The sequence below is a fragment of the Salarias fasciatus genome, chromosome 16 (genome assembly GCF_902148845.1).
Source record: "Salarias fasciatus chromosome 16, fSalaFa1.1, whole genome shotgun sequence".
Taxonomy (NCBI): Eukaryota; Metazoa; Chordata; class Actinopteri; order Blenniiformes; family Blenniidae; genus Salarias; species Salarias fasciatus.
In genome coordinates this window covers 3,607,002-3,624,732 of record NC_043760.1, presented here as the reverse complement: position 1 = coordinate 3,624,732, position 17,731 = coordinate 3,607,002, and the positions used below count along the sequence as shown (strand labels likewise).

Below are 17,731 nucleotides of genomic sequence, written 5' to 3'. Positions count from 1 at the left end.
TACACATTGAAATATGTCTATCATCAATTCTTTACATAATAATCTTACCATGGTTCATACTGTGGCTCCTTTTTGAATTTGACTACAGCCTCTTGCACTGGCATGCCAAATTTCTCAGCCAGAGTGTGAACTGTCACCTAGATATGATGATTGACATTTGTTAAATTCAAGAAAAAAGTCAGTCAGTGATATTATTTTTGCTTTTGTCAAATCTTATAGTGTAAGAGGCTCTGTAAGATTTGACAGACTCATAGTGCCTGGGCCACAGAGTGTGGGTCTGAATGCTCTAAAAATTTTAACATTACACATCTGTATTGTTCCATTTCAAGGTTCTTTCAACTACAGGTGTGAGATGTGATATGAAAAGCCATTATGTACAATATTAAACACAGTGCCAATATTAATAATTTAATGTAAACAAAAAAATCATGTCATACTTCTGGTAAGAGCACATTCAGGACATTCAGCACATGCGGACAAGCTGTCAATTAACTGATATGGCCAGTTCATGTCACCCTCCAGCTGGTAATAATAATTACCGATATGATGCTATCAGGGCCGCCTGGGCTTTGGAGGCGCCCTAGGCGAGCCCGAGACGAGCGCCAAATTGCTGCACTAGACCACGCTGAGAAAAATGTGTTTCTGCTAGCTATGTTACAACACCGACTGGTGTTAGCTTAGATTCATCTACTTAGGCCACCCCTTTTAAGTAGCATAAAACAAATACGATGTAACATTTTGTCACTTATCGAACAGGCAAATAACATTAACCCTCTCTAAAATTTTCCTGAGTTTCCTCACCAATGGGCTGGCCTCCTTCTGTTTTGTGCAATTGATAAATCTTACTTGCTAAAACTATAAATAATTAAAATACGCTGACACTTACAGTCTGCATATGGTCCGCCATTCTTCTTCTTTTACTTCACTTCTGCTTTGAGGGGTGGCAATTGTCAAGCGTGTAGTGGGCGTGTCGTGTACTGAAGTCACTACACGACACGCCCACTACACTACTGGCCAACTGTAGAGGAACTAACTGAAAAGCTGTGAACATAACAAAGGACTGTGCAGAAACAAACCAGCACAAACCTAACCAGGACAAAAGGGAACCAAGGATCTAATAACCTAAAAACCACCACGACAACCCAGTGAGAGACAGAGTCTACTGAGAGGAGAGGAGGAGGCGAGATCGTGGATGTTCAGCCAGTGGAGAGTTTGGGTGGAAATGCTGAGCAGCAGCCCAGAGGGGGGAGGTCCGAGAGACTTTTCCAGCACAGAGTGAAGCAGAGGAGGCTCAGGGGCGTCATCCAAGACTTGGTGCAGCGGGGTGATTCCTGAAGGTTCCAGAGGAGAAGCTGTTTAGAGCAGAGCAGAAAGCAGCAGCAACACAGCTGCACTGTGGTCTGAGCCAGCTTTACAGGGAGAAATATCGTTTGGTGTTGTCCACGCCCGACTGCAGGTGAACGCCATCAGCTGCTTCCCTGCACCAGTCCACACCTCACTCACCAGAAACACACACACACCTGAGGAAAAGGAAAGAAGGGAGAAAACAAAAGCAAAGGCCTGCCACGAGCTGGAGCCAGAGGTAGGGAGCGTCACACCCTGCCTTCCTCTCCTTGCAAGAAATTTCTAATCTCCCTGAGTTCTTTCTGTTTCCATGTCCTTCTTTAAACTATTTCAGGATTTGAACCTGACACTAACTCAGCTAGAAGTATTTCATACAGCCTGGAATGAAAGTCTGTTGACCTATAAAAAAAGAACAACACAAAACCCGTACTTCCTACTGTTGATCCTTAGTAGAAGAAAACCAGAACAAACCCAGGTTTCTCTTTAATACTATAGCCAGGCTGACAAAAAGTCACGGCTCTGTCGAACCCCAGATCCCTTTAACCTTAAGCAGTTATGATTTTGTAGACTTCTTTAATGACAAAATTCTTACTGTAAAGGATGGTGTTATATGTACATGAAATGTCCTTAGGAATCGTACAGGTGGCGGTGTTGCACTGTAAATATTTTATACTATGTTTTTTTGTATATTGTATTTAAGTGTTTTGCTAAGAATTAAAATTATATCCGTATTTTATTTAGAATAGGATGGAACAGACTTTATTTCTTTCACCATGGAGAAATTTACAGTTACAGAGGCTCGTAGGACACAGGGGTGCAAAAAAGTGATGAAATGTGCAAATAAATAAGAATAAGTAACACTGCAAATCTTAAAAAGAATAATAATAGAAATCTAAAAGAAGAAAAGATCTAACTTTATATACAACATAAATCTAAAATATAACAGGGGCTATAATATATAAAAATATGTACAGGTGTGTTTTAGTGCAACAAAATGAGTGATATAATAAAGTGTCCATGATTGTTTATGGGGGTTATAAAGTGACCATGCTTGCAGGATAATATAATGTCCAGGGTTATTACAGTATTCTACACAGTGGAATTGTTCAGTCTGACAGCGGTGTGGATGAAGGACCTGCTCTTTCCTGCTCTGAGGGCGTCTCAGTCGGCCACTGGAGGAGCTGCTGAGCTCCTCTACCGTCCGGTGCAGTGAGTAAGAGCTGTTGTCCATTATGGATGTGAGCTTGGCCAATATCCTCTGCTCACCCACATCCTCCACAGCGTCCAGAGGACGGCCCAGGACAGAGCTGGCCCTCCTGTCCAGCTTGTTGAGTCTCTTCCTGTTCCGCTGCGTGCTGCCCGATGCTAGGGTTGCCAACTCCCAGAGATTGAAATAAGGAACACCTCTTGCGGGCAGCTGAAAGAAACTGGGTTTTTGGGGGGTCAATATATCTAACATATCTAACAGCATTTTGCCACAGTTATACCTATTACAGACTATAAAAACACATTAGGCTACTGCATCACACCTACAGTAGCAAGATTACAATAACTCATGATCAGTTTGATCTGTTTGTATTTGAGGCCTACAGTGAGACAGTTATCATTCAAGTATCATCATCATGGACAGCAGCTCTCAGCCACTGCACCGGACGGTAGAGCAGCTCAGCAGCTCCTTCAGTGGCAACTGAGACCCTCAGAGCAGGAAGGAGCTACCACAGGTCTCTCATCCCCACCGCTGTCAGGCTGGACAGTTCTACTGTGTAGAATATGAGCAATAATCCTGGACATTATAATATCCTGCACCCGCCCTTTAAGAAATTCAGCGACACTTTATCATCCATTCACTCTGCTAAAGCATATTGTACATATTATATCATACTGTATAGGTATATATTGCATCATATATTGCATATTGTATTGTATATATTGTATATATATACATATATATATACATATATACATATATATCCTGTTACATTTTTAAGATTCAGGTTGTACATACAGTTAAATCTTCATTGTCTTTAGCTTCTATTGTCAATCCTAGTATGATTTTCACTGTAACTTGTTAATTATTGCACCATTCATTACTTTTGCACCCTGCCGTGGGTTCTATGAGCCGATACACCTGCAAATGTCTCCACTGTGAGATTAATAAAGTCTTCTATTCCTATTCTATTCTATATTTATTGCTAAATGTGCAAAATAACATCAAACAGCTGCTGTCTCTTCTGGATTTTAACAAGTTATTTTTATTTTATTTTCAATTTAAAAAGTGCAAAATCAAAACTGAAAAACCTTCTGAACAGAAAAACCAACAAGGTTCCGTTTCTAAACTGAAAACACTCCACAGTCTGCAGCAGCAGACACAAATCAATGAACTAAACATGATATATCCGATATGTAAACGGCACAAACTTACATGTCTCTGGAAGCCATGCTGCGCTGCTTTAATGTTTTGATTTACTTCTTCCCGTGCGCTCTGTGGCCAAACTGACTATTGGCCAATGAGCTGCCGTAGCCTCCGAGGAACGGTCTTTTTTTGACCAATGAGATGTGTTGTCAAGCCATGTTTGTCAGCTTATTGGCCACAGAACGTCAGAGAGCCGGTGAACAATTTACCGTAAGTTTTCAAAGAAAAGCGCATGTTCCATTGCTCACGTTTTGACTCTCACAAAAATACGGAACAAAGTGCGTTCCTTTTCAGCTCAATACGGAACGCACACTTTTACACCCAAATACGGAACGATTCCGTTTTTCAAGGAACGGTTGGCAACTCTACCCGATGCCCAGCAGACGGTGGTGTAGTGGACAGCAGAGGAACCACGGAGTCATAAAAGGTCCTGAGCAGAGGTCTGCTCACTACGAAGGACCTCGGTCTCCTCAGAAGGTGGAGGTGACTCCGGCCCTTCTTGGCCAGAGCGTTGGTGTTGTGGGACCAGTCCAGTTACTGTTGAGGCGAACACCCAGGGACTTGAAACTGTCCACTGTTTCTATGACCTCCCCCCGGATGTTCACCGGTGGGTGTGGTAGTGTCCTCCGCCTGAAGTCCATCACCATCTTCATCGTCTAACTGGTGTTCAAGTGCAGATGGTTGCATTCACACCAGTCCACAAAGTCCACGATGACCGACCGGTACTCCAGCTGGTTCTCCTCCGACACACAGCCCACAATGGTGGAGTCATCTGAGAACTTCTGGAGGACGCAGTTGTCTGTGTTGTAGGTGAAGTCCGAGGTGACGGTGAAGAGGAAAGTTGAGAGGACGGTGCCCTGGGGTGTCCCCGTGTTGCAGACCACCACTTCTGACTCAGCGAGGTCGTCCTTGGTCCAGACAGCGAAGTGTCCACCCACTCCCGTGTCCTCCAGCTTCTCCGGCAGCCGCACCGGCCTGATGGTGTTGAAAGTGCTGGACAAGTGGAAGAACATGACTCTCACAGCGCTGCCGGCGGTCTCCAGGTGGGTGAGCGCCCGCTGCAGCAGGTAGGTGACGGTGTCTTCCACCCCGATGTTGGGTCTGTTGGCGAATTGCAGCGGCTCCAGTGAGGAGCTCACCACGGACCGAGGTGGACCAGGAGGAGCCTCTCCATGATCTTCATGAGGAGGGAGGTCAGGGCAACAGATCTAGAGTGGGCTGGTTCCTTGGCATGTGCTGTTTTGGGAACCGAGACCACACAGGAGGTCTCCCACAGGGATGAGACCTTCTCCAGGCTGAGGCTCAGGTTGAAGAGGTGGCAGAGAACCTGGCAGAGCTGGTCCAACAGGTCCTCACCAGCCTGGGACTGATACTGTCTGGTCCTGCAGATTTCCTCTGCTCCAGTCGCCTCAGCTCTCTCCTCACCTGATCTGACATGAAGGAGAGCAGGGAGTGAGGTGGACTGGGGTGTGCTGCAGAGGGAGGTGGAGGGGTGGTGGTGTAGGTGAGGGCATCAAATCTGTTAAAGGAACAGGTTAATTCATCCGCCCAGTGCTGGTCTCCATCAGTTGTCCCTCTGGCACCTTGCCAAATCCAGAGATGTTCATCCAGATGATTGACATGTTGGGATAAATTGTATTTAATCAAATGAGTTTCATTTCCGGATGTCGCTATGCTAGCGGAAGGTTTATACGTCTGAGCAGCTGATGCACCTCAAAGTGTAAAGTTTGTCCTGTAAAGGCAAGATTTGAACAGAAAAAAGACCCCAGCCTTAGCCATAAGCAGGCCAAAGCAGTACATTTTATTTTTCCTCTGTAAATATGTATATGTGCTGGTACTGGGGTTAATCACTTCTGTTATAGTTTGTTTTGCATTTGTTATCAGTTCTATGGTGTTTGGTGTGGGTGAAACCAATAAACAACTGTGAAAAAGGACATCAGGTCATCGCGTTGTGGCTAAGGCTGGCATCAAAACTATTAGAGATAAAATTGAAGGCAAAGTGGTGACAGATCGATCAATCACACCTTCTAACCTGTCAGTAGAACCTGACTTACAATTATCCAGCTTCAATCCTATTGAACTCTCTGAGTTATCCTCAACTGTGGCCTCATCTAAACCTTCAACTTGCACACTGGATCCAGTCCCAACTAGACTGTTCAAAGATATTTCCCCCCTGATCAGTACATCAATAGTAGATCATCAGATCAACTTATCTTTAGTGACAGGCTGTGTTCCACAGGTCTTCAAGGTTGCTGTTATTAAACTTCTTCTCAAAAAGCCCACTCCCAGGTGTTCTAACAAGTTACAGGCCAATATCCAATCTTCACTTTATTTCTAAAATCCTAGAGTAAGCTGTTGAAAATCAGCTTTGTGACCATTTATATAATAATGACCTATTTGAGTCTTTTTAGTCGGGTTTCAGAGCTCATCACAACACAGAGACAGCTCTGGTAAAAGTTATTAATGATCTTCTCACAGATCCTCAGATAGAGGACTGGTCTCTGTTCTGGTCCTGTTAGATCCCAGTGCTCCATCTCATACTATTGATCTGAACATCCTTTTCATTCTGTAAAGGCCGATACACACTGCGATTTTCAGTTGTCCAAGACGAAAGATAGAGATTGTGAGAAATCTTTGGTCTTGGCTCTATATCTGCAGTTCTATGTCACCTTTTCATCACCTTGCGACCAAAGTCAAGCTGCCATGAAATTCTGACAGTGTCATAAATGTGGGCCGATCATCTCACAGTGGGACTGCAGCTGTGATCCATGGCTGTGTCACATGAGCGAGCGCTCCGGTGTCCAGCCAATAGGTTGCATGAGGAAGATATCCAGAGCTCCAGAGCCCCAATCCCATGAGCCTCTGAACAGTAGCAGTGACATGGCGCCCAGTTGTAGGTCTTAGGAGGACCCGCTGGTTGCCGGTGTTGTACAACAGGTGTTGTGCCAACTCATGCCTGCATGCGGAGATCTGTTCTTGCACGTGAAAAACGAGCCGTGCAAATCTTAGCAGATCCTAAATGCAACCTGCGGAATAATGCATGAACTTCATATTTATCAACATTTTGGAATTGAAGTGTGAATTTCCAAGCTGCTCCTCCCTCTTTATTGCTGGATATGCTTGAATCAAATCTTCCAACCAATGCTGTCCTGACAGAATTAAATGAGATTTACAGTGCAGTTCTTCAACTGTTTCCAGTGGTGGCCTGGGTAAACACGCTGACCGACGATGAAGCACCATTAAAATACAAATTCTAATGCTAAGAATTCTAAGCTTCCACTGTGCACTGTGGATGTTTTTCATTCCAAATAAAGTTGAAAAAATTGATTCTCTCACATAGTTTCCAATGGCTCCTGCAACCCGCATGCAGATCTCAGTGTGCAGACAGAACTCAGCACAACACCGGCTGCCCCCGCTGCCCCCCACCCTGAGATTGTACACTTTAGGCCTCATTCACGCATACGCGGTCACTGTGCTGGCGCGGGGCGGACGCGTAGACGCCGCTGGTGCTGGAGCGGCGTGTTCAGGTGTCTCTTTCTCACCAGCGCGCTCTGCGTGAGCGAACTGTCTGGGGCAATGGGCTACTAGTGTAATATGTTTGAAGTAATTCCAGAGGCGTTTCGGGAGCGAAAGGATGTTTATTCCCAAGAGCAGGCATCCAGAAACGTGCATCAGCATCGGGAGTCAAAAACACACAACACAATGCGGCTTCCGTAGCTCCAGCTTAGACTGCATAGACCTATAGATATAGATCTCTAGATATGGGTACCATCTAGACATGCGCGCTCCTCTCAACTGCGCCAAATAGTAATTTAAAACGGAACATATATCTGCATATATGACAACGAGGCCCTGTCTTCAATGTTTTCAATGGGACCCCGCTCCAAGCCATGTGGAAAAAAAGACGGACCAGAACACTGGCAAAAGCCTCTTGTGTAGACCAGTTTGTGGGCAGTCATGAGCTCAATGCATGCATAGAAAGCCTAGTTGACACGAGATGTGTGTTTATGCCATTGGTTTCAACGGGACACCATAGTGTCCAGCACCGCAGACCAGCATAGCGCTCTGCGGAAGGATATACCAACGCACAGCGGCTGAGTCTATGGCTGCTGCTGCTGTGCTCCGATATATCCTTCCGCGGAGCACTGCGCATGCGCAGGTCTGTGTGTATCAAAACATTATTTTAATGGATTGAAAAGAAAACATGTCTTTTAAAATGTTTTATAACCATTCGGGTTTACTTCACGTGCTAATACGCCGTCCCCTGGACCACCGGAAGGAGGATTTTGTCCACTTTCGTCAGTCTGGCTCTGCCTCCTCTTCACCTCCCGCAGCTGAGCTAAGCTAACTACGATGCTAACAGCTGGGATCCAGCCACTGGATGAACGGACACAAAAAAGGTATTTATGAGCTTATCTCACTTTGTAAATGATAGAGATCGGGCATGGGTCCAGAGTATTCTTTTAAGGAGAGCACTTCAATGTTTTTAACTCTGAAAATGTCATGAAATGTTTTAATTCCACCTCTATTCTCGTCTGAGACCTTCAAACAGATGATACTTTTTTTTTCTCTCTTTCTCGAAACTTGCCACTTCATGGCTGAGAGGTTTTTGAAGAAAAGTAAAAGGATTTAGGTACAATTATTTCTACACCTTACCTTTCGCCTACTATTGAGCTTGTGAAGAAAAGTAAAAGAAAAAGTGATCTTTGTGAGCAATGACTCAGCTCAGGACCTCCATGAATAGTCTTTCTATATCAGGATTCATCGCTCACTCAGCGGGGAACGTTGTGAGGTAGTGGTGGTGACTCTCTCCTCGCCTCATATTGCATCTCTGTCACTGATCTTCAGCAGCTTGTGTTCAGATTCCATCATTTGACATTCCTTTTGAAGGGAGGGGAAGGAGTAGGAGGTTAAAATTAGCCCCCGACAGTCAGCCGTTCTTCATTCACTCCCTGAGGAAGAGGCGGGTTTATTTCTGTGGCGTCTGGAGGAAGTGGGGCCTCGACTCTGAATCAGGGGATTCAAATCTGAGAAATGTTAGACAGCGTCTCTTCTTTTAGGCCCATTGACATGAACTTTCAACTGAAAACGCTTCAATTTCCTGCTTTTGTTTCAGAAAATTTGGATGTTTACAGGACAATGCTGTCTGTTTCCACGGCAACGGCAGAAACACTGAAGACAATTTGCTTTTCATGTTGGGACCCTGGTGGGTGCTGTTGGTTGTTTTAAACATTAGACCACACACACACACACACACACACACACACACACACACACACACACACACACATGCATGTCAGGCCCCTGTCTGTCCCTGGTGAACTCTGTTTCTGCCTGTTCTTCCCTGTGTGTGTTCATCGTCTCCGTTGTTTGCGTGTGACGTGTCTTCCTGCCTCCTGCTCCAAGGCGTCTCCCTCTCATGTTTCCCATCATCCCTCCTCTGTGCATCTCGTTTCCCTCATGTGGCTCACCTGTGTCTCCTCCCTCCTCTTGGTATTCAAAACCTCCCTTCCTCATGTGTCTGCTGCCAGATCGTCTGCGTTGCTCTCTGAACAAGACATCCAGCAACTCCCAGAGTTTCTACCTGCAGGAACTGCAGAATGGCAGAGCATGAAGAGCCAAGGAGAACGATACAAAAAGAAAAGGCTAGCATGTACTAAGAGTTATGTAGAGTCTGGCTTCATGAGAACAATGGAGGAAATTGGAACTCTATGGATCTTTGGTGGTGAAAAATTGGTGAATGGCCATCATCCAAACCCTGACACTTCCTTCATTAAAGAAAAAATGAAATTCAAAAAATGGACACAGCAATAATATCACTCATGTTTGTTTATTGGCATTTTCATTTAAATGGAAACAAGTTAATAATCATCAGTTAAAGTAAATGAAACACCACAATGGTCAACTGAAAATCAAATAAACTGAATCGTAAATATTTCAGGGTTGACTGCAAATAAATTGTCCTCTGTGCAAATGAAGCACAACAAAGCTCTGAGCTTCAGAATATTCAGTGGTTTAGAGGAGCAACAGCTGTGTGTGTGTGTATGTGTGTGTGTGTGTGTGTGTGTGTGTGTGTGTGTGTGCGTGCGCAGACATATCCTGCGATGGACTGGTGGGATCAGTCTGTGGATTTATTCTTTGCAGGTTCACAACTTGTCAATGAAATCATCTCCGAAGTCAATAATCAGTCTCAGGACGTTCAGGATCAGCCTGTCAACATCAGGATTGGTGGAAATTTCCTCACTGTAGTTCTTCACAGGAAGGATGAAGTTCATGGGAATCCCCACTTTTGAGCTGAACTCTGCCATCTAGGTTTGAAGGAAAGAAGCTTCTAGAATCAGCGTTCACAGCGTCTCAGTGCAGACTGAACAGAAGGCTGGCAGCTCACCTTTTTCTCCACATGCTTGCTCACTTGCTTGGGGCGGCTGTGGTTCAGTGGGGAGAGCAGTCGTCTTGCAATCGGGAGGCTGTTAGTTGGATTCCTGTCTCCCCCTGTCTGCATGTCGAAGTGTCCTTGAGCAAGACACTGAACCCCAAATTGCTCCCAGTGGATGGACTGAGCGCCTTGCATGGCAGCCGCCTCCACTGGTGTGTGAATGTGTGTGTGAACGGGTGAATGTGATAATGCATTGTAAAGCGCTTTGGGCTCTGTCAATGCTGTGTAAAAGCGCTATATAAGTGTAGAACATTTACCATTTGCTTCTGTAGACATTCCTCAGACTTTTCTGAGTTTCAGGACAGGCTTCATCCGCTTTGGTGACAATGAGAAGTTGGGGAATACCTGCCGATACACAGAAAAACTGGTTATGAATTTCTTCTCATTTCAAGCTATATGTTCATAGTTTATTTAAAAAAAAAAACAACAAATCAACCCAGCTAACCACCCTCGTTTGATTGGTTCTTACCCAAGTCATTTGCAGCCTCTCTGACGTCCCTCATCTTTTGAAGAACGGAGTCCTGGATCTCCGATGCGTTGGCAGAGAGGATGCAAACCAGGACATGAATTCTATCATCTGGGGACGGTGACTGGTTGTAGCCGGGATCACCACTGCTCAGTGGACTTACCGGGTTGAACTGCAAAATGGAAAAACCAGAAGAAACAATCACTTGGACCTCAAATGTAATCACTGATTACCAGTGGTGGGCGCAGTCCACTAGTCAGCTAACTGCTAATTAGCGAAGCTAACATTTTCATTAGAGGATTAGCTGTTCAGCTAACTTTGAAAAACATTAGCGGGCTAATTGGCTTCCGCTACATTTACACATTAGCGTAGTGGTAGCTCTGGGAACCGATGTAGACTGAATCTAGTTTCCGAGGGTACTTGAACGCCTCTCGTAAGTGCTTCCTTACTGTGAAAGTATTCAAAAGTCTCTTCTCTGTGGTTAAAAAACTCCGAAAATTGTCTCGAAAAAACAGATTTAGTAATGCATATAACTCCCGATCCGTTTGTCCGATTGAAATGATTCAAAAACAATTAGAAAGCCCCGGAGCTCTAGATTCCACGGTTTTCTCCTCCTGTCCTCTTTTTTTCTGCATCACGTGAATCTCTGTCACTGTGTGTGTGTGTGTGTGTGTGTGTGTGTGTGTGTGTGTGTGTGTGTGTGTGTGTTTTTATGTGTTTTTGCTTGTTTGATTGGGTGCGTATGTCTGTGTGTGTGTCCATCTCTCATGTGATTGGACCCAAGTGACAAATTATAGATGGACAAGCAACACCGTCCGTAACTAATCGTCATTTAATTTATTTTATTTTGAAAATTGACCAGATTCTCTTGCCTTTTCTGTTTCCGACTTCCTGTCTGGTCCGATCTGCTTGATCCAGCTTGACAAATGGCGCTCTCGGTGCTCGCGGCTTGCGTGAAAAATAGAATGGAGCGTGTGCGGCGCTCCCCTGCGCGTTGTGTGCGGGCAGTCAGATAGGTTAACATGGGAGGCGATCAGAAACTCCTTGCGCGGCGCTTCCACGTCCAGTGCATTCTCCCCGGTTAGTGGTTATTGTTAGCTTCAGCTAAACCTTTTAGCAGTTTATCAGTTTACGTTATTGAAGCTAACTTTTTAGTTAGCGGAAGAACTGTTATCGAAGCTAACTTTTTGGTTAGCTGTGCCCACCACTGTCGTCTGTCTTCAGCCGACCCCTCCTTCACTTTCCGTCTGCTGTCCAGTGCGATGGAGGCTTCTTGGTAGGTGACATACCAGATCCACCTGCAGCACCTCGGGACTTTTGTTTGAAATGGTTTTGGGGCAAAAGGTATGCAGAATTTGACGGAGGCTCCGGGAGTGAAATGTGGACAGCTTTTTGTTTTTTTCTTCCCTTGTCCTGTTCAGCAGCTGGGGCGTGCAATATTGTATGATTGTAGCCTTTTACTATCCGAACAGATTTTAATGTTAGCAGCAGGACGAGACTGAATCTCCTCCTGCTGCTGCCTTTATTTAAAACTGGCATCCGGCATGGCTGCCGGACAGGACCGGGACGGAAATGCTCAGAGAGCGAGAGACAGAAAGAGAGAAAGATAAAGAGAGGGGGAACCGGGGGGGGGGGGGGGGGGGGGGGGGGGGGGGGGGGGGGGGGGGGGGCACAACTTGGAACTATGGAACTATGGAAATTCACAATACAGAACAGTGTTGTCGACACACCACACGCAACCAAGAACAATCCCGAACCCCAATCTAGACAACACCAAAACAGAGCCGACAACCAACACAAAAACTGACAGAACCATACATATATATTAGTCCGATAAGGTTCGTTAGGCCTTTTTTTGTATTCATGGTTTGGATTCATATACACAGGCCAGAGGTTATTATCAACTTTCCCATACCTGGGACACAGTACTGAAGAAGTCGGACTGCAGATGGCGCTGTCATCCTACTGCACCCAGTAGGAAGCTGGCGCCAAAACCTGTATAAATCAGCTGACCAGACAACATCACGTGACACTTCTGAGGAAGGCTGCAGCTTGGCAGCCGAAACATGTCAAGGTAGGCAAAATAACCTCTGGCCTGTGTATATGAATCCAAACCATGCATACATATATATAATTTTTTTTTTTTTCCCTTTTCCCCTGACGAACCATAGTAGTAAACAGACTAGTAACTAGTAGTAAACTTGGGGCGTGCATCAAGAGAGGGCTACTACAGATCACCATTATTTTAACCACCACAAGAAGACAAGGTAACCCAGTATGTGAAGAGTGATTAAAGATCCGTGTGATCATGCAAATATGATGGTGATAGTGATGGTGATAGTGATCATGCATATAGGAAGGCCTCAGGCCCCTGAGAAGGCCAGAAGCAGGTCAGAGAGGCCCTCACAGCCCAGACAGCCGGTGGTCATCCCAGAGCCCGGATCCAAGCCGCTCCCCCAGGCAGACGCCCCCGCTCCGGTTCAGAAATGGCGCAGAGGAAAGCCCCGGCTGGGGACCCCGGCGGTCCCGGGGCCCGGGCCCCGCGGAGCCACGACCGGCAGGTGCCGGTCCACCCTGGGCGCGGGACGCCCAGGGCGGGCAGAGCCGAGAGCCCAAGGCCCAAGAGCCCAAGAACCGACCCCCCACACAGGCGGAGGGCCATGACCCACCCGGGAGAACCGGCCCACACGGGCGGCTACCCACCCAGGCCAGTACACCCTCCGGCGCTCCGGCCATGTACCCCGAGGTCCAGGGCATCAACAAATGTGGACAGCTTTGTTAAATCCTTCTTGGTCAGTCACCACCGTTCTGAACCGTATCGGAAAGAGGTGAGGACCCGGCTGTGGAGGAGTTTCAGTTGGTTTGAGGGCTGCAAGTGGAAGAGCGACGTGCCTTGTTTCAGGATCATTTCTGCTCCATTCATTCCTGCCTGATGCCCGTGTGTTTTCAGCTCCTCCTGTTGTTGGCGTCTGTCCCTGCTCCCTCCTCCCTCTCCTCACGGTTCCAGTCTTTCAACTGACCTGTCGTGACTCATCTCCTCCGATTTCCCTGTGATTGATCTTCCCTTTGCCGATGTCCAGTGCTCCTTGTAGTTCTTCCTCCTGTGTTTAGGACGATCTGCCTGTCTCCTGACTCTGCCTCTGACTTCTCATGTCTGGATGCCTCTGCTTTGATATGACTTTCTTCAATAAAGACTTTTGAAAAGTCCTTCGTGCCTCAAGTCTGTGTTTGGGTCCAAGCCAGTGCCGTCACCGTGCTCATCATGTTGACAGAGTTTCTGGCCTTGCTGAGATGCTGAGATGACTCTGGATGTCCTGGTCGTCACACCCCTGAACCTGTCTGTACACGAGAGCTCTTTATTCCCAGACTGAACTTGTGTTGGTGGCTGCTTACAGCAGAACAATGCAGATAATCTCCTGATCGCAGCACTAGTCATTGGTCATAATGCTGTGACTGATCTATACAGTTTACACCATTTTCCTCAGTTAACAACAACAGTATTTGGAAGTGTGTGAAGTTTTCAAACAAGGACAATCATAACTTGAGACACAGACGATAGGTTGTTTACAGTTGTCCTCAAAATCATGCATTGCAGTGTGAATTTCTTTGTTTTGTTTTGTTTTTTTTTTTTACTTTTGAGATGAAATTAACTCAATTTGTCAAGTTTGTTGTTGATTTATCTTTGAGCAAGAAAAGCTTGACATTGGTGACATCAATACACAATTAAAGACCATATTTAATATAATTCATAGCAAAGGTTTACTGGGTTTCTTTAAGTAGCGTAATTCAGTAGCGTAATCATAGTTTTGTATGACTGCTTCCAAAGCAGACGCAGATACGCAGGTGCAAACAACTTGATCCTGGCTTTACTGTGGGCGTGCACGAGACGTTGATGGAGGTCCTCACTGACTTCCTTTTTCTTGGTTAGAAATTGAGAACATTGCACAACAGTGTAACTGCAGCAAAAGGAATAAAAGTTAGTTGTTTTTATTGTAACTTACCAACATTAAGCTACCTGCATATTACTATAAAATGTCCAGTCGACTGAGTTATGATGTATTTTCAAACTCACATGTTTCGAAGGAAAGAGTTTGACAGATACCTTGTGATTCTCCATCACGTGTCCCATCATGGCCAGTTTGATGTCGTTCACGTTGACGCCACGTCCACTTCCGTCCTCGATACCCATAATGTCATTGAAGACAAACTTATAATAGTCACCTCCACTGAGTCTTTTGATCCAATGTGTAACATACTGCAAAAAAATGTAAAAACGACCAATTTTTAGGGTACGTGGTAGACATGTTTACCGTTAAAATTACACAAGAACCGTAAACATTTACTTTCCAATAAAACTGGATAATGGAGCCCTTGAGGGCCTGTTAGTTACTCACTTCATAATGAATATGTATGTCAGTTTCATTTGAAAAAATAATCCAAAGGAGCATGTTCCTCATCACTCTAAACCCCTAAATGTACTTATTCTGTATGTTTAACTCTTCTATGCAGGGATAAGGGGTATTTTGAAGATAGAACTATAACTTTCAATGGTGGCATGATACAAGTCTATGTGATGACGTCACCTATTTTGTAGTTCCTTCTGGGGTTTGAACGTAGGGTTACGTTTATGAGCTTATGAACGCCAATAAACCGTATGAGCAGCTGAACATGTACTACTGGTAAAGTGTAATGCGTGTTTTATGAATTGAGTGTAAATAAACACATCGATCTGGATTTATTTCTGTGATTTGCCAGCTACTGTGTAGCTGCTAGATGTTGCTATTCCCGCGAGATCTTGTGTTCTCGCGATACCGACAGTCCCGCTCTCTGGATCAATGGTTTTTGTCCACTGACAGTCTATAAGATGATTTTGTCGCGGCGTCCCGGGCAGATGTGGAAGCACGGATGATCTGGTGCATAAACCTGCCGAACAGATGTGCATATGAGAGGCACGCGTCGGGTTATTGTGCATATCGGACCCCCGTCTTGTTTTTCACTACGATTCCCATAATGCATTGCGGTTCGGCATAGCCTGCATGTTTGTAGCTAAGCTAGCCGGTTCAAACAGTACGTAAACATAAAGCCGGTACATTGTCCACTTCTAACCTGTCAGTCACCATAATCACACAATTTGTCCTCCAGTCTCCCAACCGGGGAGCCCGGTGCGCGGCTGCACAGCCCAGTCGCCCACGACGAACGCAGCAGCTGAACTGGCTGCCCACGGCTGAGCTGTCGGCAGCCGGTGACCAGTCGTAGCTGCCTCCTGCGCTGCCTGCCCGTTCCTCCCCGGTCAAACTCGCTTTGATATGTTGCTTTGCTCACTATGGAACACATTTGAACTGAGAATGTAACCACGTAGATCACCAGGATGTATTTCCACCATACAGAGAGTGGATAATTTTTTTTCTCCCCTTTTATATTTGAATGGATACTATCGTGACATTTCCAGCATGTTCCTGTTCAGCAGTGTGGCTGCACACATCTTTAAAGTTACTTTCAGCGTGGACAGGGCAATAACAGTAAAACTGGCTATCATTTGAGTGTCTGGATAAAAGAAACAATAGTTTATGCCTTGTTTAATTGTGAGGGGGGCGTGGCCAGGCGACTCTCATTGAAATGTATTAGTGGCGTGGGGCACAAAAAAACTGTGCAAATCGTGCTCCCGGACATGATTCAATAGATTAATTTACGTGACTCATAACACGAATTGCCGTGAGACTGGGTTGAGCAGTTTATCCAGCCTCAGGCTCGAGGCTTCGCTCACTAACCACAGCTGAGCCGCAGCGTCACGGCTCGGTTTGGAAATCCACAGGCCTGAGGGGTCACGGAGAGAATCCCAAATAGACGGAAGCTCCGCCGCTGGCCGTGCCTGGCAGCCGGGGTGGGTGTGTTTCCATCGGGGGGAAACACCACGAACGGCTGGGAAGCTAGCGCCGCTAGCTGGGACAAAGCACTATGGACGGCCGGGGAGAAAGCGCCACTCCTGGGAATAAAACACTGCAAGCAGCCAGGCGCTCCCCAGGAGAAAACAGCACGAGCAGCCAGGGGAAAACTGCTACAGCAGAGAAAGCAATGCCATCAACCAGAAAGGAAGCACCGTTAGTGCATGTCCCCGGCCACAAAGCACCCTTTACGGCTGCAGTCAGTGCTGAGTGGCGGCCCGGCGGGCTTCTCTCCACGAACCCTCCAGCCTGTCAATCCCTGAAGAGAGCCAAGATACTGCGAGCTGGTGGCATAGTGCAGCGGCGAATGTTCCCAGTGTTGCTTGGGTCCTGGTCAAATGCATAAACACTGTAAACGTTATTGTTCACAAGTAAATGATATGACACACTATGGATGCAGTTAACAGCTTAACATCACATGATCACACAACGCCACAGTCCTGGGCTCTGCTGCCCCTTGTCGCTCTCCGGCCCCGCCCCCTCAATATCTGTTTTTCGTCTCTGGCTCCAAAATTCCATCATGTCAGCCTCCGAGGGAGCCTCATTCGACGGTAATAGAAACAAACGGGTGACGTCACGGATGGCACCCAGTAGGTCTGGACTCAGTTGTCTTCTCAAATAGTAAATGGAGGCGCAGGCAGGCACGGCTCAATAAAGCTCACCTTCAAAAGACCGAGGCTTCTGGTGGAATGGCCCTCCCAAAAATAAGATTCTATTATTAGCTAGTGCTGTTTACCATTTTGGCCTTCCTCCTCCAATCCTCTCTTTAAGTCCATTTCAGAACAGACTTGTCTCTAATATATGGCAGGATATAATATATATCTAATATATGGCAGGATGCTGGCTATTGGGAGTGCACTTATGGGCAAACTGAAAATGGCTTGGGAGGATTGGGCTGCTCTGCATCAGAGGACACATGGACACATTTTATCAGAGGACACATGGGCACATGGTAACATGTAAAATCAATGATGCCCACATTCTGCCATCTCATCAAGGTGATGTTTTTATCGCAATGACAGGCTGATACCAATTTCTATGAGCTGACTGCCGTTACTGGGGATTTTATTATTCTTCTACTTTACTTTTGATGCTTTAGGTGTCCTCATTTTATTTTTACCTAATCTTCT

The 17,731-nt window shown here is 45.9% G+C and overlaps 1 protein-coding gene across 1 annotated transcript; it reads right to left on the bottom strand.

Moving 5' to 3' along the window:
* Window positions 1-9,803: 9,803 nt before the first annotated feature.
* Window positions 9,804-14,866, bottom strand: LOC115403424 (interferon-induced protein 44-like). The gene is made up of 5 exons (XM_030112307.1): window positions 14,762-14,866; window positions 10,663-10,831; window positions 10,454-10,538; window positions 10,146-10,161; window positions 9,804-10,065 (listed from the first exon to the last, which is right to left on the bottom strand). The coding sequence occupies exons 1-5, from the start codon at window positions 14,846-14,848 to the stop codon at window positions 9,904-9,906; spliced, it is 519 nt and encodes a 172-aa protein (XP_029968167.1). The 5' UTR covers window positions 14,849-14,866; the 3' UTR covers window positions 9,804-9,903.
* Between the last annotated feature and the right edge of the window lie 2,865 nt (window positions 14,867-17,731).

Coding starts and splice junctions, on each gene's coding strand:
- LOC115403424 (XM_030112307.1), bottom strand. CDS start 14,848: ATGGGTATCGAGGACGGAAGTGGACGTGGCGTCAACGTGAACGACATC. Junction 10,832..14,761: donor ACGTGATGGAGAATCACAAG/GTATCTGTCAAA, acceptor TCCATTTTGCAG/TTCAACCCGGTAAGTCCACT. Junction 10,539..10,662: donor AGAGGCTGCAAATGACTTGG/GTAAGAACCAAT, acceptor GTGTATCGGCAG/GTATTCCCCAACTTCTCATT.